General features: G+C 38.5%; 4 protein-coding genes, 1 long non-coding RNA gene and 1 other non-coding gene across 9 annotated transcripts; 3 read left to right on the forward strand and 3 right to left on the reverse strand.

Moving 5' to 3' along the window:
• The first annotated feature begins 4820 nt into the window (after positions 1-4820).
• LOC140795911 (myosin-binding protein 7-like) lies at positions 4821-7392 on the forward strand. Its single transcript, XM_073148731.1, has 3 exons — positions 4821-5922; positions 6748-6794; positions 6875-7392. Exons 1-3 carry the CDS (start codon positions 4996-4998, stop codon positions 6987-6989), a joined length of 1089 nt encoding a protein of 362 aa, XP_073004832.1. The 5' UTR covers positions 4821-4995; the 3' UTR covers positions 6990-7392.
• A 672-nt stretch (positions 7393-8064) lies between these two features.
• Positions 8065-12587, forward strand: LOC140797024 (protein FAR1-RELATED SEQUENCE 5-like). Of its 2 annotated transcripts, XM_073150291.1 has the most exons (4): positions 8065-8287; positions 8627-8960; positions 9077-11184; positions 12028-12587. In XM_073150291.1, the coding sequence occupies exons 2-4, from the start codon at positions 8891-8893 to the stop codon at positions 12076-12078; spliced, it is 2229 nt and encodes a 742-aa protein (XP_073006392.1). In that variant the 5' UTR covers positions 8065-8287; positions 8627-8890; the 3' UTR covers positions 12079-12587. The 2 variants fall into 2 exon arrangements, with proteins under 2 accessions (XP_073006392.1, XP_073006393.1); XM_073150292.1 differs by lacking the exon at positions 8627-8960 and having other exon boundaries at positions 8066-8287.
• A 1556-nt stretch (positions 12588-14143) lies between these two features.
• TRNAC-GCA (transfer RNA cysteine (anticodon GCA)) lies at positions 14144-14215 on the reverse strand. Its single transcript has one exon. It is a non-coding gene; the product is annotated as a tRNA-Cys (tRNA).
• A 2374-nt stretch (positions 14216-16589) lies between these two features.
• LOC140796710 (uncharacterized) lies at positions 16590-17269 on the forward strand. The gene is made up of 2 exons (XR_012110510.1): positions 16590-16820; positions 16901-17269. It is a non-coding gene; the product is annotated as an uncharacterized lncRNA (long non-coding RNA).
• Positions 17270-18085: 816 nt separating this feature from the next.
• LOC140796887 (calcium-dependent protein kinase 10-like) lies at positions 18086-23076 on the reverse strand. Of its 2 annotated transcripts, XM_073150050.1 has the most exons (7): positions 21615-23076; positions 21121-21264; positions 20136-20288; positions 19677-19792; positions 19278-19445; positions 18486-18710; positions 18086-18392 (listed from the first exon to the last, which is right to left on the reverse strand). In XM_073150050.1, the coding sequence occupies exons 1-7, from the start codon at positions 22459-22461 to the stop codon at positions 18240-18242; spliced, it is 1806 nt and encodes a 601-aa protein (XP_073006151.1). In that variant the 5' UTR covers positions 22462-23076; the 3' UTR covers positions 18086-18239. The 2 variants fall into 2 exon arrangements, with proteins under 2 accessions (XP_073006151.1, XP_073006152.1); XM_073150051.1 differs by lacking the exon at positions 18086-18392 and having other exon boundaries at positions 18571-18710; positions 19245-19445; positions 21615-23070.
• Positions 23077-23887: 811 nt separating this feature from the next.
• LOC140796951 (fra a 1-associated protein) lies at positions 23888-26989 on the reverse strand. Of its 2 annotated transcripts, none has more exons than XM_073150173.1 (3): positions 26680-26989; positions 24488-24852; positions 23888-24265 (listed from the first exon to the last, which is right to left on the reverse strand). In XM_073150173.1, the coding sequence occupies exons 1-2, from the start codon at positions 26901-26903 to the stop codon at positions 24498-24500; spliced, it is 579 nt and encodes a 192-aa protein (XP_073006274.1). In that variant the 5' UTR covers positions 26904-26989; the 3' UTR covers positions 23888-24265; positions 24488-24497. The 2 variants fall into 2 exon arrangements, with proteins under 2 accessions (XP_073006274.1, XP_073006275.1); XM_073150174.1 differs by having other exon boundaries at positions 24492-24852; positions 26680-26988.
• Positions 26990-27038: the final 49 nt, after the last annotated feature.

The following is a 27038-nucleotide window of genomic DNA, read 5'->3' on the forward strand; positions in this document are numbered from 1 at the left end:
TCTTCTTATGTGTTATGTTATAACTAACTTCTTGAGACTTAAAATGAATTATTTGTTCATGAACTTATTTTTTAAAAAAGGCTAGAGAATTTAATGAAAGCCATTGGCAGCTAAATTAGTTGGCTGGCATGTTTGCTGCGACAAAAAAAATAAAATATAACAATTACAAATCCATGCTCGTAGCAACAAAACAATAATATAACAAAATAAAAAAATTAAACTAGCCTAAATTGAGCTTATTATCGAGTCCTATTCAAATCGAATCGGATTGAGCCAAACTGAGCTAGAAGTGACGACTTGCCATAGGAGGAGGCCGAAAGAGAAGAAAGATAAAGAGGCCGAGCTATTGAGAGGATTGATGTGATGGAATTTGCCCATGATGTGATAGAATCTACCCACCAATAAAAATTAAACAGTATCCTTAACTCTCTTTTTTTTCAAGACTCCTTGGGTGCTTTGAGCACAAATCTCCTAACCACCGTTCTTAAAAATCAAAAGGCTGCTACCATTCTTAGAGGGTTTAGGATTGAGGATCACCAGTATCTGAATCATTTTCTTTTTGCGGATGACATCATCATTATGGCAGAGGCCTTGAGCCGTTAAGTCTGTTCTTGATACTTACTGTGGCTTAACTAATCAAAAGATCAATGCTAACAAGTCTAGCATTTACTTTGATGCTTCTGTGTCTAACAATGTTAAAGATATCTTGAGTAACTCCCTTAATCTCACTGTTACTCAGTTATCCCTTGTGTACCTCAGGGTTAAGATTTTACCCAATAGGATCTTAGTTGCCAATCAGCAGGAGCTGGTCAAAAGGGTGACTAACAAATTGGCCAGTTGGAAGAGGGACACTTTGTCCTTCTCTGGTAGGTTGGTCTTGATCAATTCGACCCTCATCGCTATCCCGAATTACTGGTTAGGTTCTTCTTGAGTTTTGAATACTACAATTGCTCGAATTACTAAGATTGCTAGAGGTTTTCTTGGGGAAAAGGGTAAAAATTGTAAAGGCCTCCATCTTATCAATTGGGCCACTATCACCAATAAAATTGAGGGTGGTTTAGGCATTAGGAATATCTGGTTAGCCAAGTCTGCCTTGTTTGGCAAAAACATTTTAAAATTTCTCAATAATGATTCTGCCTTTTGGGTTATTATCATGAAAAGCAAGTATGATAGACTAGACCGTTGGGGTCGCAGGCCCATAAGAGGGTCCTCGCAGGCCTGAGTGGATTACGATAAATAAGATCAAAGAAGGTTTTAAACACTTGGTTGGGAATGACAATCACACTAATGTCCTATTTGACCCTTGGATCCCCAATGTGACGCTGGCTAATAAGCTGGCTTTTGTCCATTAACTAATATTCGTCTTGAGATCATTGTGAGTGATCTAATGGATAATGGCTAGGCCAAGCATGAGAACAATAGTTCGGGGCCAGTTTGGCTGGGGCCAACGAACCCTATGCCTCCCGAGCTATGTAACCTTATTTTTACATATGCCTTGACCGCTTCAGGGAGATAGGCCCAGTTAAATCTAGCTTACTTTTCAAGAGAAAAAAAATTCCTTAGGTTTTGGCTATTTAAGTTGGAGCATCACATCTTGAAAGCTAATGCTAAGATTTTTTTTAATCATTAAAAGGACAGTTTTTTTTATTAGAAGAGAGCTATGAGATCAGCTATGTATTAAGAGGATCGGCCCGAGAAATCTCGCGATTTTGGGCCTCAAAAATAGCAAGAACAGACAACCCTGAGGGAAGAGGGAAAGACACTCCGCCTCTGACTTCAAAAAAGTGGTGCTTATCAAAATGGGCAGCCCAGTCGACTGCCTAGTTACAAGGCCTATAACATGCACAAAAAGTAAGTGGACAATGAAAATACATAACAAGTTAATTCGGTGAACAATGTCACGAATGGACCAAGGAATACCATCAACACCCTTGATCACATTTATGACTAAGGCATAGTAGCAATAACCGAATAGAGAAGGGCAGTAGCTTCATCTTCGAGGGCAGAGTCCACCCTAATCAAAGAAGCAGCCCAATATATCACCCCCCCTATGGTGATTGTAGGTTATATCCCCAGCCCTTCATCCTTGGTAAGAGGGTCCTAGGAGCCATCAAAGTTGATCTTGAGGAGGCCCACCTCTGGGGAAGTACAACTTTCCATCCTTGCTTTTGGTTTGATAGCTAGTTTCTCAACCCCAGTTCTATCAAAGTAATCATAGCCATTTGAAAAACCATCCACGCAATATGATCGCCTTTTGTCATAGTAGAATCATAGCATTGCCTATTTCAGGCTTCCATATCATCCAAATAGTGGATGACACAATAGCTTTGAATTTGCTCAGTTCACCCCCAAGGTGGGCCCAATTATAACACAGCCAATTACAATTGAGAGTGAAAATATTTCGAGATTGTGGGCAATGACCTCCCACACCTCAAGGGCATAGCGACAGTAGTAAAATAGATGACAAATGTTTTCCTTCCAAAGACCACACATTGGGCACATGTCAGCCTACCCAATGTGGATACTATTAAGGAATGTCTTGGTGGAATCCGGCCCTAGGATTTTTTAAAAGAAAGCCTTAACCCTTGGGTTAGCCCTCAAATTCTATAGGGCCTTCCATTCAGGATCGATATGGGTGGGCCTATTGCCCCAAAAAGAGTAAATAGGTTTAGCACTAGCAATTCCCTTTGCTATTAGGCCACCAAATCTATTTATCATCCCGGGTTCCAACCCGCATATTAATGATGGAATTCCTAATATCAGTGCCAAGATTCTCCTCTACACTCATAAACTAACCTCCTTAGCTACCAATGGCAACTAGCAATATTCATTAGGATTTAGCCTAACTCCAACGAGTCAGTGTCAACCTCGACACTAATATGGCCCGTGGCAAGCAATAATCCCATATGGAGAGCCTTCCCCTTAGCCCGTAGCGCCGACTAGCCGGTTGTCCGATCATAAGCTACCGCCAGCAGGAAACCATTCGTGGCCCTGAACTCAGCCCCCGCCTCGCCATGCTGATCACCTATGATATAAGCACCATGTACGTTAACCTTGACCCAATATATCTCTTTAAATAAAAAATGGATAAATCTCAGTAAGCATATATTCTCCTGCCCAACTATAGGAATTTCTTACAATCAAAATGCTTAATTGGTTGGCTATCTCATTATATAGATGAAAATATTAATGATGACTAAACTTTTCTATTTATATAAAAATTATTAAAGATATAGTTTGAATAATACCGACAAATTCTTGTGAATAAAATGCTCTACTTGTCAACAATAATTTTGTGTTGCATTATGAGAGATTCAAAGTGTTATTAAAAACTCAATAGAATATATTGGCGTATATAAATTTCCCTCTTTAAGATAGGGTGTTGCCATGATCTCAAAGTGTATAACACAAGCTAGCTTAATCTATAATTAACTTTCTTTCTCTTTTCCATCATATTCATTATATAAATAATTATGTCCATTAAATATACAAAAAGAGGTTTTCCCAAGAAAATATGAAATATGCAAGAAAGGTCTAACATTTCAACCATTGAAATATTGAATTCAAAATGCTTGTAATTCAAAAGGTGCTTTTCTTTTTAGATTTATAAGCTTACATGCAAATGCATTATACTCAGAAGAAGTGTGTTCAAAACTTCATCTGTATTAGAATATCCTCAAACTTAGCTTAGAGAAATATTTCTATGAAATTAACTTTTAGCCGCAAGCTAAACTTATATAATCTCGAGCAGAGTTGACAAAACCTAGCTTTAACCTGAGGTAGGGGTTTTTTAGCAACTTTTTAGTATATATTTTCTCTATATTCTTCCAACAACATAGCGAAAATGAAATAGATGACAAATCTAAATGTTTATATTAGTCTCATACATATATTTTAGAGAGACAAGAGATACGCTTTAAAGCTTTATATATTGCAAAATTATTTAAAAAATAGAAAGAAGAAGATTTAAACTGCAAAAGAATTCACACTTTATAGAGAGGAATTATTCCAATATATCATCCTCGCGATAGATCGAGAGTTAATTATGCGGAGAGAAATTTGTGACGATAATTGACCATCTCATTAAACAAAAAATAATAATAAAAGTTGCGTTTCAAATTTGTGGAATGAGGTAAGATTTGATCCTCTCAAACAAAATTATTTATTTTTCACTAGTTTAAACCATTTGGAAAACCCAATGCAAAGTTTTTGAGATTTATTATGACTCACAAATCACAATCGAGCTATGATTTTTATGGTGAAAAAATATAACAAATAGGAGCCATAGATTATTTTCAGTGGTTCTAACAAAATGAATTATTTCTTTTTAGCACATAGAAACAAAAGTTTCCGTTGTTGGTTTCATGCCAAAGGAAAAGAATTTATCTTCCTTCAAATTTTATGATTGAATAATACATTTAAACGCGTAGATTTGTGGCCAGAAAATAAATTAAAAAATTATACCGTTTTATATATCCGACAGCCTACAAGAGCACGAGTAGTTTTTTTTTTTTTTAACCAACTAACCGACCAACCAACCCTTTGACATCATCCTCCGCGGTCCATCACAACGTGGCGGCCTTAAAACGAACATTCGCGGATCCCCTGAATCCTAATCGGAGGAAGTTTCTAGCTACATCCAATGAGAAGATTCCGCATAGTTTTAATAAAGAGTAGAGCTTGCAGGCGATCCGGTTCCGACAGCGATTAAGTGCTGCTGCTTTATTCTCGAAGTTATCAGAGTATCCTGCGTGCGGTCTAATAATCTATCCGAATCCACTATCTGTCTAAATATCTACGCCAGGAGGAGAACAGTTGGGATAATTTCCTCTGCGTATTGACTTGTTTTTATACCCACCCACCCACTTCCTTATTCCATTCCTTTCTCCTTCGATTTCGTCTCTTATCAGGATTAAGCTCGAGAATAAGAGGACGAAACAAGGGATAAATTAGCTACAGAGGCGAATAAGGAGCACCTTTTATCCGAGTGGAGGCATGGATCTTCTGCCTCGAGATTCGCAGCCCTGCCCGTACTCCTGTCCGTACTGCTCCTCCTCCGCGGCCGGCGCCTCCTCGTCGTCGAAGTCCACGTGGCGCCGATCCGTTAAGCGCAAGCCCGATCCGACGGTGTACCGCGGCCAGGAGCCGGCTGAGGCGGCGCGGGTCGAGCTCGAGAGCGAGCTCGCGGAGCTGCGCGAGACGATCAAGAGCCAGGAGGCGACCATCCAGGAGCTGATCGCGGATCTCGAAGAGGAGCGCAACGCGTCGTCGACGGCGACGAGTGAGGCCATGTCGATGATCCAGCGGCTCCAGCGAGAGAAAGCCGAGGCGCAGATGGAGTCGCGCCAGCTCAAGCGCTTCGCGGACGAGAAGATCGGGCACGAGGAGGAGCAAATCCAAGCCCTGGAGGACCTCCTCCTCAAGCGGGAGCAGGAGATCGAGTCGATTTCCTACCAGCTCGAATCATATCGCAAGCGCCTCGAAGACCACCAAATCGCCCTCGACGACGACGAAGACGAAGACGCCTCTTCCAATCGGAAAGGCGACGACTTCGAGGGTGAAGAATTGAAGAAGAAGAAGAAGAAGAAGAAGGCGGAGGAGTTTAGGTTTGGGGTGGATCACCCGTCGGAGGACGGCAGCGATGCGAGCGATCGGGTGTACACGATCGATGCGGTGTACGCGAAGAGAGGGGAGAAGGATGCAGGGGAGAGGGATACGAAGAAATTGAGCATGAGGTTGGAGGCATTGGAAGCGGATAGGGATTCGATGCGGAAGGCGATCGTGGCGATGAGGACGGAGAGGGCGCAGCTCGTCGCCTTGAGGGAGATCGCGCAGCAGCTGTGCAAGGAGGTGGCGCAAGAAAGGAGGATCGTGAAGAAGACATCTCTCAACCAGAGCTTCTCCATTGTTGCAATAGTTAAGGTAATCTACTTCTTTTCTATTGGGAGTTTTGACTACTTAATTGCTTTAATAATCTTATTTCTTCTTCGTTGGTATCATCATTATGCCTAGAAATTAAGAATTTTGGGACAGTACTCAAAGAAAGAATACCTCTCTGAAGGCAATTAAGGGTTAAATGTCAAATTGGAGAATGAATTTGGAAAGCAATTGGGCTAGATTCAGTGGTGGTATTACTGCTAAATGTCTTACTTTATTTGATTCATTGGTAGATTTACTGAAGATGCACCTTAAAGCCGACCAAATTGATGAGTCATAATGCTGTATGAACCATTGATTGCCAATTCCTTGTCTTGTGCCCATTTCTCGTCAGCCATTTTCCTAATTTTGGAAATAGAAGGTGGTAACTGATAAGCCATGCCAACTTAATAGAGTTCTCTAATGCAAATCTAGGCATCAGCATATGCCTCTAGGTACCGTCGACCACCTAAATCTGTGTAAATTCTGGGCGATTATTCCTCACCTTGCAGTTCTAATCTTATTCTTCATCATGGTACTTTCTTGATGTTATATTATAGTATGAAATGTCAAATTCTTACTTACCTTTTATGCTCAATTTCATTTGGCCTTCCTGCTTATCACAGTACCGTCCAACGTCGTCGATACTTTATAGGGAATGATCCTCTATCAATTTTAGGGTTCTTTCAGTAACCTGTTAGTTTCCAAATCTCTATACTCTTGCTGGCTACTATTCTAGGAATGATTATTTCTCAAGACAAATGTAATTTATAGGTTACCATTATCGATTCAAAGGAAAGTAATTCATATCCTGTTTTCCTCTTCCTGCAGTGGGTACTTTCTGTATTTTTTTGGAGGAAGAGAGCATCTGGAAGCAGGTACATGACTGTGAGCTGATTTTAGTTGTGATGGTGGTTTGTTTCTATAGAGAGTTACTGTTCTATTGGATGTTTGTCAGATCCACCAGTGGCTTGTTTAATTACAATGTTGGATTGCTGCTGCTTTTGCAAAAGCTCCCTCTAATAAGCCAGTGGAGAAGTCTGTCAGGAAAACGAGGGCAATGCGACGGCTAGTGAGGACCCTGGACCCTCCTTTTGGTTCATTCTGAAGCAAACGCTTCAGCGCAGATCGTAAGATGCATACGGATATCGTCGCGTTTTTGGAATGCTTTCTTCTTCTTCTTCTTCTTCTTCTTCTTCTTCTTTGTGGATTTTGTGTGAACAGCTTCGAACATTTTTTGCGGGCACTCCCTTTTATCGATAAGGAGAGCTTCATGCACTGGGACGCCCTTTTTATGTTTGGGTTACTCCAGTTGTAATTGTTTCTTAGTGAGCCATTTCCTGGCTCATGAGCAAGCCATAGCCTTGTATAGAAACGGAAGTGATGATGATTTGTTGAAACTGTGTTTGAGCTTTATGATATATTGATATTTGAGATTGTGTGTGCAATAAAGTTTGTTCATTTCAGTGTGATGTATCTTTACTCTCTTCTCTTTTCATTCCTCCATTTCTTTGTTTGTTATCAAATTCAGTTTGAGTTGGAAATCCCTATATCCATATTGATCCAGAGATATGATTGGAAAGCTAAAAAGAGCCCATGCTTTAGTCCAAAAATCTCCTCCTTTTTGTTTATCTCCAAATGGCTCCTTTTTTTTCATTATTTTTTGATTCTATACTGTTGCTGTTCTGCTCTTTTTCTCTCCATTTTCTCATCTATTCAAATATCCAAGAGCCCAATCTTGTGTTAATGATGTAAAGCATTAAGATTGGATGGCAATCAGCTCATTATTAGAAGAGATCATTTTATACACTAAATAGTAACATAGTTGGATTGCTAATGTTTCACAGTTTAGCAAATAGTTATCAAAAAGGTAAAGTAGAAGGGTATCTATGCAAAAACAATAGGTTTTGAAGGATAGATGCGCAAATACGAAATCTAAAAGGGTATACAAGTAGATAAGGAGCTTTTGAGGGGTATATTTGCAAAAGAAATTCGAACATTCTTAATGGGCCCATTATGTTTTAATGGGCCGAGAAACGTCCAACTACACAAAGGCCCAATTTTGTGTTAATTAATTTCAAATCTTAATTATAAAATCACAATAACTCCTTTACTTAGAGTAAAATAACATCCAATCACAATATTCGCGGTGGGAATAAGGTTTTGGGGAAGTCGGAGCACCACATCCATTTTCTGATCACCTCCCGGTGATCCAGTGCTTCGTTTGGCGTCACCGCTGGGTCTGATCACCGCCGGTACCGTTTCGTCATCTGGATCTTCGGCTCCTTTGCCTCTCCCGCTCGAAAACTAGGGTTTGATTCACCTCCAAGTCTCTTGATCTAGAGCTCGATCGTTTACTCCTTTGGGAGCGGTAAGTTGTTTCACCTCTTTTGCTTCACCTCCCCCTTTCCGGATTTGTTTATTTCTGGATATCTTTTGCTCCTCTTTTCCCACATCCTTTGGGTTCTGTTTTTCCCCTTCGGATCTATGACCCAACTGATTCAATTCGTCGATCGAGAGATAATTGCTCAATTTAGTTAATTAAAGCTTCAATTTTTGGTTTTTTTTTTTTTTTTGGTTCAGAGGAAACCAAGAGATTCCATTGACTTGAGATGTGATAGATGCTCCTGTTGCTGCAGTTTGATGTCAATTTTGTTTTAAAAAAATCATTTTTTTTGGGTTGAATTCGATATCATTTTGTCTCTTTTAGGGTTTATGTTGGTATTCTGTTCATCACCATGGGGATTTTGGAGCCTACCGTGGACAACTACAGAATTCTGTTAGCTAATTCTGTCAATGGCCGGAGTTGTTTTCAGAATCTTTTATCACGCTATGTGATATTAGTGTTTGTTAGTGCATTCAAAAGTGGAACTCTTTCTTCAATTCTTCTCATTTATCAGTATGTTCGACTACTTCGCAAGAATAAGTATTCTAATATCAGGACAACCTTAGTTACTCTTGTCACAATCTCAAGATGGAGAAACTTTTTGCTCGAAGAGATGAAATGGGTTTTTTCTCGAGCCCAGATTGCATCAGCAATCTTGGTATTGGTTTTGATCCATCTGAGATTAATTGCAGCTAGTATAATATTTAGAAGAAGTGGCCTGTTACAGCAGGAACGCTTGCCACTGGATACCTAAGACAAAATGGAATTTTGCAGGTTTTGATCTCATTATATTCATGGAGAGTACCAGGAGCGATGGTGATGAATTAATAGATGACTACGTTGAGTGCCTCATGTCATTGGATACCAATGCTCGGCCAGGAGATAATGAGAACCCAATTCTTTCTGCCCCTGATGAAGAACCAGAAGATATACCTGTTGGGATAGCTCTGCAACCTGTTGCAAAAGATTTAGTTTCCATTGCTTCAGAGGATCCAAAAGAACCAGTTCTAGGCATGGAGTTTGAATCGGATGAGGCTGCAAAGACATTCTATAATGAGTATGCTAGGCGTTTGGGCTTCCCATTTCGGGTTGGCAGGTCTCGACGTTCTAAAGGAGTGGAAGAGGTGCTCATTATGAAGAGATTTGTATGTTCGAAAGAGGGTATCTATAGGAAAAAACCATCATGTGAGAGCACAAGGAAGCGTGAGCGGATATCGATGAGGGAGGGTTGCAAGGCCATGATGGAGGTCATTCGGGACTCTAATCGTTGGGTGGTTTCTAAGCTTGAAAAAGCTCATAATCACCATCTTGGCACTTGTAGTAGAGTAGGTTATCTTCGTGCTAGAGGCTTTATTGAGACCTCCGACAAAGCAACTATAGTGGCTTCTGATGCAATGACTCTTCTGCGGCAGAATGCCTTTGGGGAAGGAGGAGATGCTCAGAGCCTTCTTGATTATTTCAAGAAGATGCAAGCAGACAGCCCTGCTTTCTTTTATGCCATACAGGTCGACAACAATAGCTGTGTTACAAATGCCTTTTGGGCTGATGCTAAAGCTAGAGCTGCATATCGTTCTTTTGGTGATGCTGTAACATTTGACACAACGTACAAGAAAAATAAATACATGATGCCCTTTGTTACTTTCTCTGGAGTCAATCATCATCTGCAGCCTGTTATCTTTGGATGTGCTTTGCTTATAGACGAGACCGAGTTTTCATTCATTTGGTTATTTGAGACATGGTTAGCAGCAATGGGTGGTCAGCCTCCATGTTCATTAGTTACTGATCAAAACAGGGCCATGACAGCAGCAATTACAAAAGTTTTTCCAAATACCTGCCATCGGTTTTGCAAATGGCTCATTCTAAGTAGAAGCAAGCAGAAATTAGCTCATGTATATTCATCACACCCTTCTTTGAGAGCAGAACTGGAAAAATGTGTTCTTGAATCTGAGACCATTAGGGCATTTGAAACAACTTGGTTGTCAATCATAGATAAGTATGATCTCAGAAAGAACACGTGGTTACAAGCATTATTCAATATCCGTCAAAAATGGATTCCTTTATACCTCAAGGATACATTCTTTGCTGAAGTTTCTCCGGCACAGAAGTTAGAAACTATGAACGACTTCTATAAAAAGTATTTTAATACTAAAACCTCATTAAAAGTGTTCCTTACACAGTTCGAATTAGCCATGGCAAGCCGATACGAGGATGAAGCACAGGCTGACTTTGACACACTGTATACTAGACCACTTTTGAAGACGGGATCCCTGATAGAAAAACAAGCAGCATCTATTTACACAAAAGCAGTTTTCAGTAAATTTCAGGAGGAATTTGCGCAGTCTTTGGGTTATAGCATTCAAAAAATAAAGAATGGTACTATTAACAAGTACAGTGTTACTAGAGATGGGGATTCTCTTGACACATTCTTCGTCTCTTATAATACTGCAAAAAAGACGGCAAACTGTAGTTGTAAAAATTTTGAGTTTTCAGGCATTTTATGCCGTCATGTTTTGGGAGTTCTCTTGGTTGATGATCCACGTGCACTCCCAGAAGAGTATTTCTTGGAACGTTGGACAAGACAAGCCAAACTAGGTGTTATTTTAGATGACGACAATATTGGTCCTCAGGGAACTTGTCAAGAATCCATCACATCACGGTACAATAATCTTTGTCACGATGCTCTCAGATGTGCAGATAGGGGTGCAACTTCACTGGAGATGTACAAAGCAGCAAAAGATGTGTTGCAGAAGGCCTATGCAGAGATTATTGCCTATGAGAGAAATGTCAGTCAAGGAGCACAAAGGGATGCAATCAACATTAATGAGGAGATTACAATAGATGATGGAATGAATGAACAATCTTTACAAGATCCTGAACGGAAGGTATATTTACAATGATGTATTCATGTATTTGGTCCATATTCTAGTTATTATTGTTTGCAATGTGAGTTTGTGCTTAATAGTTCTCATTCATGTCAAGTAACACTCCCACTACTATGTTTGCATCATGATTCCATTATAATTCATTATAATTGCATCTCCAGAGGGGTGTGATATCTGTACTCTGTAGTATGATAATTTTAGGGGTTCAACGTCTCACGATTTCTATTTTAGTATAACTGCTGTTCTAGCATTAATTGATATCGTAGTTTTCTTCTATTTTGATGCATTTGTCATGCTGGCAAGTAATGATCTTGAAGCATGTCAAGTTTGCAGCATAAATATCGGATGTCCATATTTGCGCTGTAGAATTTATGGCCAAAGCAATCAGGGTGTGTGCAGCAAGATGAAAATCTACTATGTCGGTGATAGTGGGATGATATAATCAAGCTACTTGGTTTTTGTGTATCTCTGTGAACACATGAGCATGAGTGTTGATCGTGCGCCAATACATATGATAGTTTTTTGACCTGTAGCTGCGCTAACCTATTCTGCTGGTTTTATAATTCTTTGTCATCCTGCCTTCATGCTGTTCGCTTTTATTAGCATCCAGTGCATATGTCCCATTCAATCCAAGAGTACTAATTTTTCCATTGAAAGAAAATTAAATAGCAATTACAACCTTTTTTTCCCTTTCTTGAAATGATCTGCAGTTGTGCATATCTAGTTAGCATGTACATTCACATGAATAGACATGTTAAATTTGTTTGTGAGAAACCTCTGCATTGCAAGGTATACAGACATGGCAAATTGCACTCAAGAAACGAGCTTTCTGTGTCTTCGCAGGTGACTAACTTACTTGGGCAGTTGCTTGGTTCCTCCTGGTCACCAGTGTGAAGTGCTGGTTTCCTTCTGCCATTGGTGCTCACTTCTTTCATCAGCTGCTTGGTGCAGTAGATGAGCCATCCACTGTGGTCTCAGCAGTTTGTTGGAGAACAGCATATAGAAACTGTTGATGGATATTTCTGGTATACTGGCTCCCAGGTCCAGGGTGCCCCGGAAACCAGCAAAAGATTTCCATCCTGCTTCGTCTTCCATACCTGAATACCTATTGACCTCGGCAAACCTGGTTTCTTAGCGGAAGATGTTATTTTTGCTTGAGATGATGGCTTTAAAGCTTGGTCCTAGTCACCATAAGAATTGTAATTTGTGATGCCTAAGCCAATTCATTATGTTTTGCTTCATTAGGTGCTAGCAATGTAACATAGGACTTCTGCGCTTGAGAATCGAATTTAGGTTGTCAATCGGCTAGTAATGTTCATTGAGACTTTGTAAAGGTGATCCAAAATGTAGTGAACTATTTATTCTGAATGCTGAATTAAATGATTAAGATCTTGGAAGGTGCATATGGCAAGGCTTGAATACTCTCTGCAACTGTGAATATTTTCTGCTTGGCAAAAATCTGCACTGGAAAATCAATTGAGAGACATCCCCACCCCCTTTTTCTTTAATTTCAATTTTTCACTTTTCTGTTATGTGTTTTTACTAAGAAAGAGTCTAAATTAGTTGAAATTTGCTGACTTTAGATCTTGGAGACCAATTGCCTGTTCATGTAATGTGTGTGATGGATCTCTCAAGTAATATCTTGGCTATAATTTCCATTGCCCTTGTTATCATGCATTAATGTCATAAATTAAATATCACCTCAGATTCAGAGAGAATTATATGCACAATTTTGATAAGTGTCTTGCATTCTGAAATTGCTATGTATATATATCAAAGGAAGAGAATTTCAATGTTGCAAACTGTACACACACTTATAGCCAAATACTTCTCAATTCCCTATAAATGTTTTACAAAGTAGAACCAAATCAAAACAAAGCAGTGTACTCTTGAAGGTATTGTACTGTATTAGGAGAGAACAAGAACAAACTAGGTGACAGCAGACCAGGTGATACTGGAGATGAAACTGAAGGTGATATTGTTTGTTGAAAGCCAAGGGTGAACAGCAAAGGGTCAACCCCATCTCCAACTCCTGCATCATCCCTATCTACTTCACCACTCACTTCATGTGCTCCGGCGAATTCAGCTTTCCCGGGACTCTGGGAGGCCGAAGACGCCACCTTGCCGGTCAATCGCTGCACGACGGCCATGAATTCTTGCGGTCCGGCGTGGATAATCTTCGGTGTCTGGACGTGCACGATTACCGGCTGAGAACGGTCACCGGGCACTGTGGCCGCCGGTTTCTTCACCTTCCAGGAGTCCCTCGCCACCCTGAGTGGTTGTGGTCTCTGGCCTCTGGTCTCTGTTCTCTTGGATGAAGCCATGGTGGATGTGTTTGATAACAAGTCACTGTTCCATTGCTTGCATATATACTGAAGATGCTATGGAAAAGTCAAACTCGTTTGGTCAACCACTGCCTCTGACTGCTGACTTTTTTAACACAGACGGTGAGAGAGAGAGAGGATTAGCTATTTGGGTCAAAGTCAAATTATGCGTGATTTTTATATTTTAACAATGTCATCGATCGCGACGATAGAGTTATTTGTGCATATATAAATATACAGAGAGAGATGACGAATTATAATAATTAGGCAAAATAATCGAGCACGAGTATGACCGTACCTCTAATTTGACTATATTTGCAAGCGTTGACCGATTTGTTTAGACTTTGATAAGTCCACGTGGTCTTCGTACATCGCATAGCGACTTTTTAAGTAGAACGAGGGTCGAGGGGCCTCATTGCAATTATTTTACATAGTCTTGTAGGCTACCAAATCCGATACTGACGAAAGCTTTCAGATTGGATTGGGCTGACCAATAAGCAATTACACCCCCAAAATTATTGCACAATTTCACACTTTATTAAAAATTAAATTATATGAATGTTATATACCTAATTACTTTTAGAAATACTTCATAGATTCCACAAAACAAAGAAACGAAAAATGAATAGTAAAGAAGGGCCCAACCGGGTTCGAACCGGTGACCTATTGATCTGCAGTCAATTGCTCTACCACTGAGCTATGGACCCTTTCATGAGGAGAGAAAGGATAATCTAATAGAACAAATATTAGGAATTAATTAACAAATTTTAAAGCTACCTTAAGGCTGTCATGAAAAGGGGAATAGATTCTGAAAGCAATTGCTCACCAAGATGATGTGAATTGCCTTTTTTTTTTTTATTTTTTTATTTTTTTGTTATTTTCAAGAGTGAAAATAGAGTTGGGCCCAAGTTAAATTTGAAGTTTTAAAATTAAATTTTCTAGAGGACACTGATTTCGATCTCAATAGCCTATTTTTATATCATAACTCTTAGCATTACACTACTGTAGACCATATATCTTATTTACTTATTATCTGTCTATGTTAAAAGTATGTTAAAAGATATAATATAAATTGTTAGTTTATTACTTAACATAATAATTAGGTTATATTTATAATTATCCTAAGTCATAATGACAAATCTTCTATTACCAAACAATTGCCGAGTCATCTCAAAGACCCAACTACCCAAAAGCCTTACTTTTTCTCACAGGTTTGTTGTGCAAAGTGGTTAGAATTATGTTCACCTTTTCCTCATGCCATAGTACAAGTACTACAGTATACATAATGCAAAATAAAAACAAAGTAGAAGTTTTTTTGTAATGTATATATATCCCTGCAAATTTTTGTGTGTCCCTTTCTAAATCTTATATTTATTTATCATTTAGTTTACTTTTTGATAATTATAAGTTAAAATGTAAATGTAATTATACTGCATATAGAAATAATTAGGGTTTGGTTAGAGTTGACAGTTGGATTTGATTGAGGAAGAGTAGCCATAAATTTATATCATTTCAGCTTTAATTCAGCAATCGTTGGTGTGTCATCATCAAATAATAATCTATATTTTAACTTAGCAATTTTTTATATTATTATTTATGAGCCTGAAAAGATAGACAAAGAGCCAACTATTTTTAGATACAAAAGTACTTAGGTTATACCAAGCTTTAGTTAATATATTAGGCTTTAAATTATGTACATCATCGAATAATTACTCTGAACTAAACACCGCTGAGGTCTATCCCAAGCTGCCATGCTACTAAACTGCTTCTCTAAATCAATTTCTAATCAGCGGTTCCTCTACATCCTAGTTTGTTGGATTGTTCTCCAATCCTCATAGGCGTTAAAGTCCTACGCATCTTGTGATTATAATAAGACAATCTGATACATAGAAGAGATGCGGAGATAGAAGGATGACTTAGCCTAAAATAGATTTAATTACAGATAAAATAAAACATTAAGCCTAAGAGCATTAATTCTATAGAAAATTAACAGAAGAATTTCTTTAATAAATAAACTTTCACCTCTAAAATAATCAATGATAAAATTTTTCCACATACTAAATATTGGAGGAAATTTCTGATTTGCCACCTACTAGTAACCGTGACAGATCACGATTCACGGATTACTCTTGAACGATGGATTGCATAATTTATATACATAATATTTATTTCAAATTATCCTCCAGTTAAATTATTATATTTAAAATCAAATTATTATTTTTTTTTCATCTTTTGCTTGTATCGCCTTATTTTTTTATTATTTAGACTAATATGAAACTATTAAATTTTTTTATTAAAACTTAGGTAGACATAATGTAAGTTACCATAGCACCCTCATAGTATTAATGATTTTATTGGCAACCGTTAATTAGTTTGCAAGCAGTTCAAACGGTTTTTATGGATTTTTGCATATAACCGCCTATATTTAACCTTATTATAAAAGTCTACTAATCCTTTTCGAATTTAAGAGAAAATTATAAATAACATCCTCTATTTTAATTACATTGTAAATAATTTTATTATTATTATTTGCAAATAGAGCTCTCTACCTACCTTTTGATTTAATAGATAAATATAATTTAGCCCGACTACCAAGTTAATTTTAATTAAGAACCTAAATTAAGGCTCAAAAATAGTATTTATAACAAAAATTAAGCCTCCAAAATATTAAAGTCGCATTCAAATACAGTTTCACAAGATTAACGAATCCAAAATCACATGAAACAACCACCTTTTTTTTTAATCACCTTGACATAGAGGGCATTTTTTGTCAAAAGGTATAGAATATTCTAACTACAGACGGAGGTGGACTTGTTTTGCAAACATACCCATTGAAAGAGGAATCGGAATTGCAAAATCTCTAAAGAGAGGTTCTGCAAAAATAGCCTAAATTTAGGAAAACTCATCCATCCATCCGTTCATCCGTTCATCCGTCGGCAACCAAGTACTCGGAATGTAGCAAGTTCCTGCATTCATTGACTCCAGCCGATCCCATCTCCTTACTAAATCCGTGGAGTCAACAACGGTCAATAACCCAACTCTGCTCTGTTGCTTCCTTCTATTAACAGCCTTCCTCTTAGCTTTTCCCGGCCTCTCTCTCTCTCTCTCTCTCTCTCTCTCTCTCTCTCTCTCTCTCTAACCCAATTTAGAACTCCTCCTTCGAACGGAAGCCCAGAAAAGAAGAGATGGAAACCAGTGGTTGTATGGGATTAATGGCAGTCATCGTTGCTTCCAGCGGGGTCGTTCTCGTAGCTCTTCAGCTGCATCGCAGACTCGCCTCCGATTTCATGAAGAAGATGGAATCAGAACTCGGTAAAGATTTCTCCTTTTTTTTCTCATTATTTCTTCTTCTTCTTCTTCTTCTTCTTTGTTGTAATAAAATTGATCAATAGGCGGTGTAAGGATCCGGCGGAAGAAGAAGGTGACGTTCGCCGCCGACGTGATCGATCCGTCAAAGGATAACAAGGAGTATCGCAAACGGAGGCTGACGGCGTCGGATAAATAAAATTTTTTCACATCTCGTTGTTTTCAATCAACGAGGGGGTTTCTTGTGATTTTTTATTTATTTATATAAAATGCTGCAAGTTGGCAAGTCTTTCGTAGTTCTTAGTGTATCTTTTAGTCTTGTTGTGGTTTGTCTCTCTCTCTCTCTCTCTGTGTGTGTCTGGCTTACAAAGGAATCCAATTGCGTCCAATGTTGAAAGGAGCACTTTTGTATTGGAATCTAATATTAAATATTTTGGAGGATAGATTCGCAATTAGTTCTTCTTGGTTTTGATTGTTTAGGCCCTCTTTTGATGCTATTAAATTATGAACGGATCCTTCTCTTTTGTCCCTCTTGTGTTCTTTGTCGGCATTTGATTAGGACACAGTAGGATTAAGATAGGATTAACCAATGTGAAGCTGCACATTATGGCTTAAATAAGAATACTCATGTTTATTAATAGCAACTTGGGGAGACTAATCAAGGTTCTTATCCCAATATCCTTTCCACGTTTGCCTAATTCTTTTGTATGTTAATCTTGTTATTATTATTACCATTATTGGAAAATCTATTAACAATGCCTCAAGTTTTACTTTCGTTATTGTTAGAAAATTAGACCCTTGCAACCTTTCTATATGGTAATCGTCTGTTAATCTAACTAACGACTTAATATTTTTGGGGTAATAAAACTAAATTACAGGAATCGAATGAATGATATATAGTTAGAGTATGAATGATAATAAAAGCAAATTATAAGATATTCTTTAAGAAATTTCTCATTATTATATTATTATTATTATTATTGTAAAATAGGAGGTTCAAATCTTAATGTGCTCTTCTACATTCATTTTACTTGGGCTAATGGTAAGGGCAAGGATTCATGCACATCACACTTTCAAAGATAGCAATTATTTCCTGCACATTATCTACTTTCTCTGAATTCCCCATGGAGGATTACAAGCAGAACAATAAATGCAAGCCATTGTTTGTAACTTTGAAAGTGAAAGACTTTTTTAGTGCAGAATGTTAGAGAAAAGAAACTGATCCGCTGACGAGAAAAAACTTGCATAAGAGAAGAAAATAACAACACATCGCATATAATTGTGTACTGCATTTCCATGGTATATTCTTGAATCTGAAACTGCTCGCGGATCTCTACATATCACACTCAATTTAAAACTATGCCAGCTCTATAAATGATGATAATTTTGAGGAAAAAAATTTGTTGTGTCTTGGTACTACCTATTTTAACCAAGCTTTAGAGCCTCCCTAAACCCAATGGTGAGACTACTTTGCAAGCCTTTCTTTCCAAAGCCTGCATTTCCAAAGCCTGCATTTCCAAAGCCTGCATTTCCTTTCTGCATCATTGCAACAAATTCGTTGTAATCTATGCGTCCATCCTGCCAAAATAAAAAAAATAAAAAAAATTAGCAACTTATTTCCTTAAAGTCAAGATATAGTAATCATAATATCTTTCGCAGAAGAAAATTTACATTGTCCTGGTCTACTTCTCCAATCATTTCCTCGAGTCGGACATCTTCAATACCAAACTCTTCACAAGCCTGTTGTAACTCATCTTGAGTTATGTAACCACTTCCATCCTTGTCGAAATACTGAAAGGCTGCAAACAAGTGGTCATCCCTCTCGACTTTGTTCAAATGCAAAGTAGCAGCTACAAACTCTCCATAGTCTATGGTGCCACTGTTATCTACATCTGCCTGAAGTATCGACAAAAAGAAAGGAATCAGAAATAATGGGAGAGAGGAACTATGATTGAGACACAATTTCAACTACATATATTGAAGATCATGCAGGTAGATGTAACAAACTTTTGTGAGTGATTTGGCGGAAGCAATCATAGGAAAGAAAATAATGAAAGATAACTGAAAAAAATGATCTTCCATTAATACCAAGCTGGGTCTGTATATTTTCTGTTAGCATTGATTTGCGTGGAAACCAATTTATTAAATCTGCCTTCAGTTGCTATATAATTGGCATATAATGAAATTGTTGTTGTTCTAGTACTAGTGCAGCTCGAGTATATGAAGAACAAGCAAAAGAAATACAGGACAAGTCTTGGCATTCCTTTCACACTTGTACATTTGGCTTCTGCACTGAGGTATATTTGTTTTCCAAGTCAGGACAATTAAGTTGATAGTGGTTGCACTAGCAATTCAAAAGAGTAAAACTAATTTTATTGAAGAGATACTTTGTTCCACTATAGAAGAAATTAGCAGTAATTAGATGATTACCAATTACTTGCAAATAAAATTTGGAGAACTCACTGCTTGCATAAGGGCATATATCTCAGATTCCTTAAGATTAGCCCCCACTCTCTCCAATCCAACCTTGAGTTCTTCAAAAGTGATCTGCCCACTATTATCTGTGTCTATCATCTTAAACATTTCTTTTAGGCCGGCAATTTCATCCTCGGAGAGGTTCTCAGCAATAACCTAGAAAAATTGATCACATTAGCAGTAGAAACTTGGCAGAGTGATGAATTGAGTGGAAAAAATCATATAGTTCAGAAGTGTCACAATTTTTCTGCGGTATTATACCAACAGATGTCTAAAGGCTTATCTGTGTGACAGACAAATGAATTACTTCAAAAGAAGTAAGCAGCTTGTCTGAAATGAAGAAGGAAATGTAAGTAGATCAAAATAGAATTTCTGGGTAACACTTACTCTAAGAGCCATCTTCTTGAGCTTGTTCATCGCAGAGAATTGCTTCAAGCGAGACAAAACTGCAGAATCTAGTGGTTTATCAGGAGCTGCACCACCAACCTGAACCCAGGGATGGCCTAAAAGAAAACAAAGAGAACAGTCAAAAAGTTACTTTGATATGTTGTAATGAATATCAAGGAGAGAATGAATTCAGACTTCATTATGCTAGCTGTAAATGTTCCTCTGATATACCATTTACAATTAGGTAGATAGGCTCGAACCAAAAGGTAAGCCAACAATGTAACATATTACAAATTTGTAAATGTTTGAAATATGTGACGCTTTCCTTCCCATGCAGCATATGTATGCGCTTTGAAATTGTCCAGATGACATTTCATATTGAAACCAGTTCTATTTTTTTAAATTGATCATAAAGGATACACTTCTAGTATAAGAACCAGAGAAAAGTCAGAAACTCACATAGAACTTCATGAGCAGTCAACCGCTTTTTGGGGTCTCTAACAAGCATTTTCCTTAAAAGATCTTTGGCACTCTCTGAGATGCTAGGCCATGGTTCTGACTGGAAATCAAGATTTCCATGCAAAACCTCTTCAAATATACCTTGCTCGCTTTCTGGTTGTAGAAAAATGAAGGCAGAACAATTAGCAAACGTTTAATATTTCACTCTGTGTGCATCAACATGCATAGACAATGCAGATATAGGTGCTGTGATACATAAATTCAATTTGGATAAACCACTTGGTTAGTGCTACCAGGTTTCCACTTGATTTCTAGTTTAGGAGAATCAGCATCAGAGAATTTTGATTCTGATGCAAGTCTAAGTATTGGATCAAGCAATTGGAGTTTATCAATAGAAAACTGCATGTATTTAGCCACCATCACAGTATATGTCCAATTTGAGTGGAAGGCATCTTAAAATATGAACTTGTATTTTAGACACAGATGTTGCACATGTTGCATGTCATGTCGAACAACTAGGACCCTTTATCTAAGTGCACTACCAGTCTACCTGTTGCCTCAGTAGTCCCAAAAGGACATTTAGTTCACCACTCTCTCTCTCTCTCTCTCTCTCTAACACACACACATATGGGTACATATATCTATACATTTATATCCACACAAGGCAAACATATGTAAAAGGTTTATAAAATCACAGACTAAACTAGATCGTCTACAGATAAATTTAAATCCAAGTAAATTTAAGTTCCAGAATTCTAATTGTTGGAAGTGAATACTAGATCTAATCATCTAAAAGGCCCAAGTACAAAACAAATGTGTAATTTTGTGTTTATGTATCTATGACTATGACTATGAGTCTCTATACATAAATTTGCTTTCTAGCGTGTAACCCTGTATTAATATTATATCTACACAAAACTTGGTACATCCTTTCATAATGCTCAATGATATAAAATCTTATAATCTGTGAGATCAAGGTCCTTACCGGCCCAAAATGGAGGCACACCGCACAACAATATGTAAATTATTACCCCAGCACTCCAAATATCCGCTTCTGGGCCATACTTCTTCTTTAGGACTTCTGGTGCAACATAATAAGGGCTACCAACCACATCAGTGAATGTATCACCTGAAACAAGTCTCCATTAATTAAACTTTATTAAAATATGATTGCGTGTCTTAGAAGACGTCTGCATATGTAATGTTACTCAGCAGGCAACTAATGAACAACCAACTGACCAAGAAATAGAGATAATAAATTATGCAGCCAAGAAAATTGATATACTTATCCTGTCAAAAGAGTTATTTCCAGAAAATCTACCCAAAACCTTCACATTTATGACTGTTGAAAATTATCTCATACTAGTTACAGTTTTACACCATATTATTAGTTTCATTCAACAAAGTATAAACAATCATACATTCATAAACACAATCCTCATACACAAACTAAGCAGATATACAGATGAGGAAATTTACCTGGTCGGAAAAAGATAGATAATCCAAAATCTATGGTCTTAAGCGATGCTTCTTCAGTCTGATTAACAAAAAGAAAGTTCTCAGGCTTGAGATCACGATGCATGACTCCCAAAGAATGGCAAGCCTCCACCACGCCGGCAATCACCCTACCAAGCTCAGCTGCCTTCCTTTCTGTATAATGCCCCTTCTGCACAATCCTATCAAACAATTCTCCTCCAGCACACAGATCCATGACAAGATGAACTGCCACAGCATCTTCATAGGCCCCTTTGATCGAAATAACATTCGGATGACCAGCCAAATGATGCATTATCTGGATTTCCCTCCTAACATCCTCCACATCCTCCTCGGTTGCCAATTTCCTCTTCAAAATGGACTTGCACGCATATTCCTTCCCGGTCGCCTTCTCCACACATAGATATGTAGTTCCAAATTGCCCTTGCCCAAGCTTCCGTCCTAAGCTATATATATCCTTCAAATTCTCTGTTTTACGCTTCAATACAGAACCAGCGAGAAGGCCAGCACTTGATACTCTCTTTACTTGCGGAATCTTTGCCCGTGGCTCGGCTGCAGTTGGATCAGGCACTGGCTTAGCATCAATTTCAGGGGGCTTAGTAGCCTTTGCCTCTCCTTTGTGGATCATTATAGGTTCCGGGGCCTTATTCTGAACGGCCTGGGAAACATCGGTGGCAGATCTAGCCGACGACGGCGAGGTCTCACTGCCGGCGACAGAGCCATTTGCAGGTGGCAATGCGGCCCCCTCGGACCGGGTACGCCAAAGAACAGCAGAAACCGATTGAAAGAAGCCGTTCTTTGTGATGCTCGGGCCGACGCATGTGTTACCCATATTAATTGATACTCAAAATTCTCTGAAACTCCTCTGTAGCATTAAGTCAACCCTCATCAGATGCACCAACTAATGAGATAAAGCTCTCGGTGCGGCATTCCATCAAACAAATCGCACACGGAGGAGCTCAGAAGCCGAGAATTGTGCACCAAGATCGGAGCTTTTGCAAGAAGATATAGAGGATTCAGCAAGACAAGAGGGAAATATGTCAAAAGCTCGAAACTTTTTACTTGGTAAATAAAGAACACGTCAGAAGATGGAGTGCGACGCGATAAAACTTTGCTGGAAAAGGCAAGGAGCTAAGAATGGACTCGATCAGAAACGAGGAACTAGTATCTTAGGAGCAAGCCGCATGTTCCAAAAGTGGAGCTTTACTGCAACCAATATCCCAATATCCGATTAAGACATCAGCAGAGATGACCTTCCTCGTGGGAGAGATAGGAGAATCGGTAGATACGACTAAGAGAGAGAGCGAGAGAGAGAGAATGAGGGGCGCGGGCGCTGGCGCGAAGTCGGGTAGGAGGGCATAACAGTCACTTTTGCCTCTCTCTCTCTCTCTCTCTCTCTCTCTCTCTCTCTCTAGCATCCAAAGACCAAAGGAACGCGTTTATGCTCAAATTATTCTCTGAAATTTCCTTCCTTTTTGTCAAATTTGAGATAATTTTCTTTTTCGTGATACATTGACAGGTTCACGGGTTTTAATTATTTTGTCATTATTTTTCTCGTAGTTATTGATGGTCCCATGTCACGCGCATTTGACCCCGTAAACAAAATTAGGTTTTAATTTTTCTTTTATTTATTAGAGAGAGAGAGAGAGAGAGAGAGAGAGAGAGAAAGCTGCATATGGAGGAGAATTCAGTGGTGGAATTTAGGGATTTTGACAACTCCGCAGATTTCGTTGCCGGCCATGGCCGGAATTGATGGATTACATGTGAATATGTGATGATGCTAGGTAGTGTCTGGGGCTTATTGGTGATTTCGGATATTTTATTCAGAAAATTATAAGATATTAATGGCCTCTCTCTCTCTCTCTCTCTCTCTCTCTCTCTCTCTCTCTCTCTCGTGGATAAACGAGATTGAGATGATGGTTTGAACGTGTCAAATTGAAACTTATACTAGATTATTAAAGGATTTCTTTTCCTATGCTGAGATAGCATCAAAATAAATTTATTAAATCATTTTCCCATAATGGACTTGCATGATATATTGGCTGAGAAGATGACAGGAAGTTTCTTCTCCATTCTAGCAAAATACATATAACATATAACAATTTGATCATAGTTTTTTTAAACTTAGATAACGATTCCTCACCAAATGGCGTTTAGAGGTTGAACAGGACAGTCCAACTTAATGATTTCTAAAAATAGCCAACACTGCAAGTATGAGAAATCAACAAGACATCAAGTTGGACTACTCTTGATGCTAATTTATACAAGAAAGACTGTCAAATTATATATATCATAGCCCACCAATGTTTCTCCTTTCCATCCAAAGAACAAGACAAACAATCTTTTTGTGCTTTTACTATTAGAATAGCTAGGCTATGGTAGACAACCACTCATAAGAAAAAAGCTTATGCTACTAAGGTCTCCACTAAAGAAGAAATATGATTCCTACTAAGTCTACACAGTAAAAAGCAACATGCAATATGAGGTAATATGCAGGGGAAGTGCACTTGATCATGTTGTAGCTTGACCTGGGTAATGGGAATTGCTCCAAGTCTTCAATAAGACAGCCTGCACCACATGGGCCAAAGTGCATGGACTGCACGTCTGACAGGTGATAAATGCTTCTAGGGATCAACCTGTAAACAGACTTGCAAGGTCAATGAGAAGAAACAGAAGAAATAGAAGGGGAATAATACAACATCCATTATGTAGTACAAGTGGATTCCCTGTGTATTATCAAATATCAAGGTTGAACATTTCGTTTATTCATTAACTCTGATTGAAATCTATCGGAAGAAACAAGGGAAAAACTCAATATATTAATCAGTCCCAGTGTGGCATCAATGGGAGAAGGATACCAACAGTTTCTTATACATCTATGACCTCTCCAGATATTTCAGAATAAGTAGAATCGGTCTGTGATTTAGAGGGGTCTTCGAGTTGCCTATCTGGAGGGTTCTGCCGACCAAAAGGGACTGATTCCCTACCATGGAAAGAGGGGATAAAAGATTGAAAGAATTCATTCGTTGCACGCTCAGCTTCCTCGAGGAAATCACCAAGACCACCAAAGAATCCTCGCTCAAGAGCTTCGATGTCGCTGCGAAGCCCTGGGAAACTGAAGGGCTCAGCTGTCCAATTCCCAAAAGAAAGTGAGCCTCGTTTCACTTCATCTGTAACATCTTCTTCAGTCTGCTCGGTTCTGGATTCCACCACTTCCGCAGGCCTAGAGAGATAGGAAAAATATGTTAGAACAAGAGCACCTATAGCCAGATGCCAGTGAAGCAAATAAGAACATCATAAAGAAAGAAGGCCAATTGGAATTACAACTAGAAATTTTTTTTGACTACTGTAATCCCATATATCAGAGAGCAGAAGGTCAGAACCCAATGTGTAATCAAGGTCCATAGACAATAACATTGCAACGACTCTGCCCATGCAACACTAGAATCAGTATGACTCTGCAACATTAGTTGTTAACAGACTATGGTAGCACCATCCAGAAAGAGTTAGTTGTGACATAATTTATGCTTGTGGGCATAAATCTCTTTTTTTAGATAAAAGTTGACGTTTGGTATAACTCAGCATTGTCATTTCTGATTATTCTTCAAACCACCTCAGACAGTGTATATAACAGACAGCATAAGTAAATAAGTAATAGGTTAGAGGATTGGGGCATATATTGATCATATATTTCATGAGAGAAATTTTATCCAGTCACATATCTCCTATAATTTCTTTCTCAACTAAAATGGTTCAACCATGTCTTCACATAGACCATAGAGAAGTATGGGGCCATAAAGAAAGTTAACTGATATAAACATTAAAAAAAAATGTCCCATTTAGACATGAGAGGAGATCATGAGAAGCCGTATAACTCAACATTTTTTTTTTTGAAATAGAAGAACAGCCTAAAGATCCAAAGGATACGGGTAGTTTCCAATTGGGACATCTCAGCAAAATGCACCTTAGTTAAGTATGTGAAGTCAGTAAAACCAAAATGATTCTAACGAGACCTTTTAGATCATTGTACGTGTAAAAAGAATTGGCCCATTTTGTGCAGGCTTTCAATTTGGAAAAATAGAGGTGGAAAGTGGAAACCACCATGGTGAAGTTGAAGCACCAATCAAGGCATGATCATGTGCACTCCTGCGACTCATCCTCAAGCTACTTTCATAATGTGGATGAACCTCTTCCTCAGAGGAGGTTACAGGACATGTATGAAATGATTCGGGCAGTCAATGCAATAACTCTACATTAATTTCCTCTCGTGTAGTAGATATGAAATATTTTCTTTAGTGGAAAAAATAAAAGCATACACCTGCCTTTAATAAATATCAACTTTTATCCTGAGAAAAGATCAATAACCCCACCGAAAATAATATGGTATATTCTTTAACTTGAGTTTTTCTCAAAGGTATTTTTACTAATAACAATTCAACCTTTCTCACAACATATCCAAGGAGTATCTTAGAAGAATTATTTTTCTCCTGTATCTTGTTAATAAGAAACTTAAAAGAACAATTAGGAACTTAAAGAAGTAGCCGGTATATAATCATGCTTTGTCTTAAGAATGCCAGAAGAGATGGTCAAATCTATGTAGAACGACTACTTTAGAATGTTACATGGCTGCCTCGATACCTATTCCTTCAGCTAAGTTAGCTGTAGAAAACATCGCAGATGTCGTTTGTTGCTTATAATCTTTCCACATATAGGATGAATTCATAGAAACATTAAACCAATTGTCTCGTTCTTCTGCTCATTTAACATTTGACTCGGTGCCTACCCAATCACGCTGTGGTTGCATGAATCGTATTAACTCTATGAAGCAACTAATATGGTAGTTAAACCCTATTGACCAATTCATGTATGCAAAGATCGAAACATAAGATCTCAAAACATGAAAATAATTCAAGTATCACAATAACAGGATTCATTAATCACCTGAAGCCTCGTAGATTAAAGTGAGAAAGAATAAGACAAAACGACGAACAAGTTACTCGAAAGTACAAATGCATGAGCAAGGGCGAGAAAGATGAGACGAGTTTTTTACCTCCCGATGCAGTCCCTAAGAATCTCTTCGGTCTTCTCGCACTTCTTGATGAACCTCCCGGGCTCCACCTCCTCGGTCCGGCAGCTCGATCTCACCACCCTCCTCGTCGAGCACCGCTCTTGTTCCGACCTAGGGTTAGGGCTTACGATGTCCCCGATCTCGCCGAAGCCCCTTCCGCAGGAGACGGCACCCGAGGGTTCGTCTTCCGCCCACTTCCACCCCATTGCTATCTCTCTGTCTCCTCTCTCTATCTCTGTCTCTCTCTCTTCGAGCTCAATCCGTGGATGAATGGGGATGCGACGGGGTGGATGTACTGGAGAAAAAACAAAAGACGCACGGCTTCTCTGGAGCTGACACGT

This window comes from Typha latifolia, chromosome 10, assembly GCF_019914945.1.
Source record: "Typha latifolia isolate L0001 chromosome 10, TyphaL0001v2, whole genome shotgun sequence".
Taxonomy (NCBI): Eukaryota; Viridiplantae; Streptophyta; class Magnoliopsida; order Poales; family Typhaceae; genus Typha; species Typha latifolia.

Coding starts and splice junctions, on each gene's coding strand:
- LOC140795911 (XM_073148731.1), top strand. CDS start 4,996: ATGGATCTTCTGCCTCGAGATTCGCAGCCCTGCCCGTACTCCTGTCCG. Junction 5,923..6,747: donor CCATTGTTGCAATAGTTAAG/GTAATCTACTTC, acceptor CTCTTCCTGCAG/TGGGTACTTTCTGTATTTTT. Junction 6,795..6,874: donor AAGAGAGCATCTGGAAGCAG/GTACATGACTGT, acceptor GATGTTTGTCAG/ATCCACCAGTGGCTTGTTTA.
- LOC140797024 (XM_073150291.1), top strand. CDS start 8,891: ATGGAGAAACTTTTTGCTCGAAGAGATGAAATGGGTTTTTTCTCGAGC. Junction 8,961..9,076: donor AGATTGCATCAGCAATCTTG/GTATTGGTTTTG, acceptor GGAATTTTGCAG/GTTTTGATCTCATTATATTC. Junction 11,185..12,027: donor TACAAGATCCTGAACGGAAG/GTATATTTACAA, acceptor GTGTCTTCGCAG/GTGACTAACTTACTTGGGCA.
- LOC140796887 (XM_073150050.1), bottom strand. CDS start 22,461: ATGGGTAACACATGCGTCGGCCCGAGCATCACAAAGAACGGCTTCTTT. Junction 19,793..20,135: donor GACTGCTCATGAAGTTCTAT/GTGAGTTTCTGA, acceptor GTTTTCTTTTAG/GCCATCCCTGGGTTCAGGTT. Junction 19,446..19,676: donor TCAAGAAGATGGCTCTTAGA/GTAAGTGTTACC, acceptor CAATTTTTCTAG/GTTATTGCTGAGAACCTCTC.
- LOC140796951 (XM_073150173.1), bottom strand. CDS start 26,903: ATGGGGTGGAAGTGGGCGGAAGACGAACCCTCGGGTGCCGTCTCCTGC. Junction 24,853..26,679: donor CTTAGGGACTGCATCGGGAG/GTAAAAAACTCG, acceptor CTATCTCTCTAG/GCCTGCGGAAGTGGTGGAAT.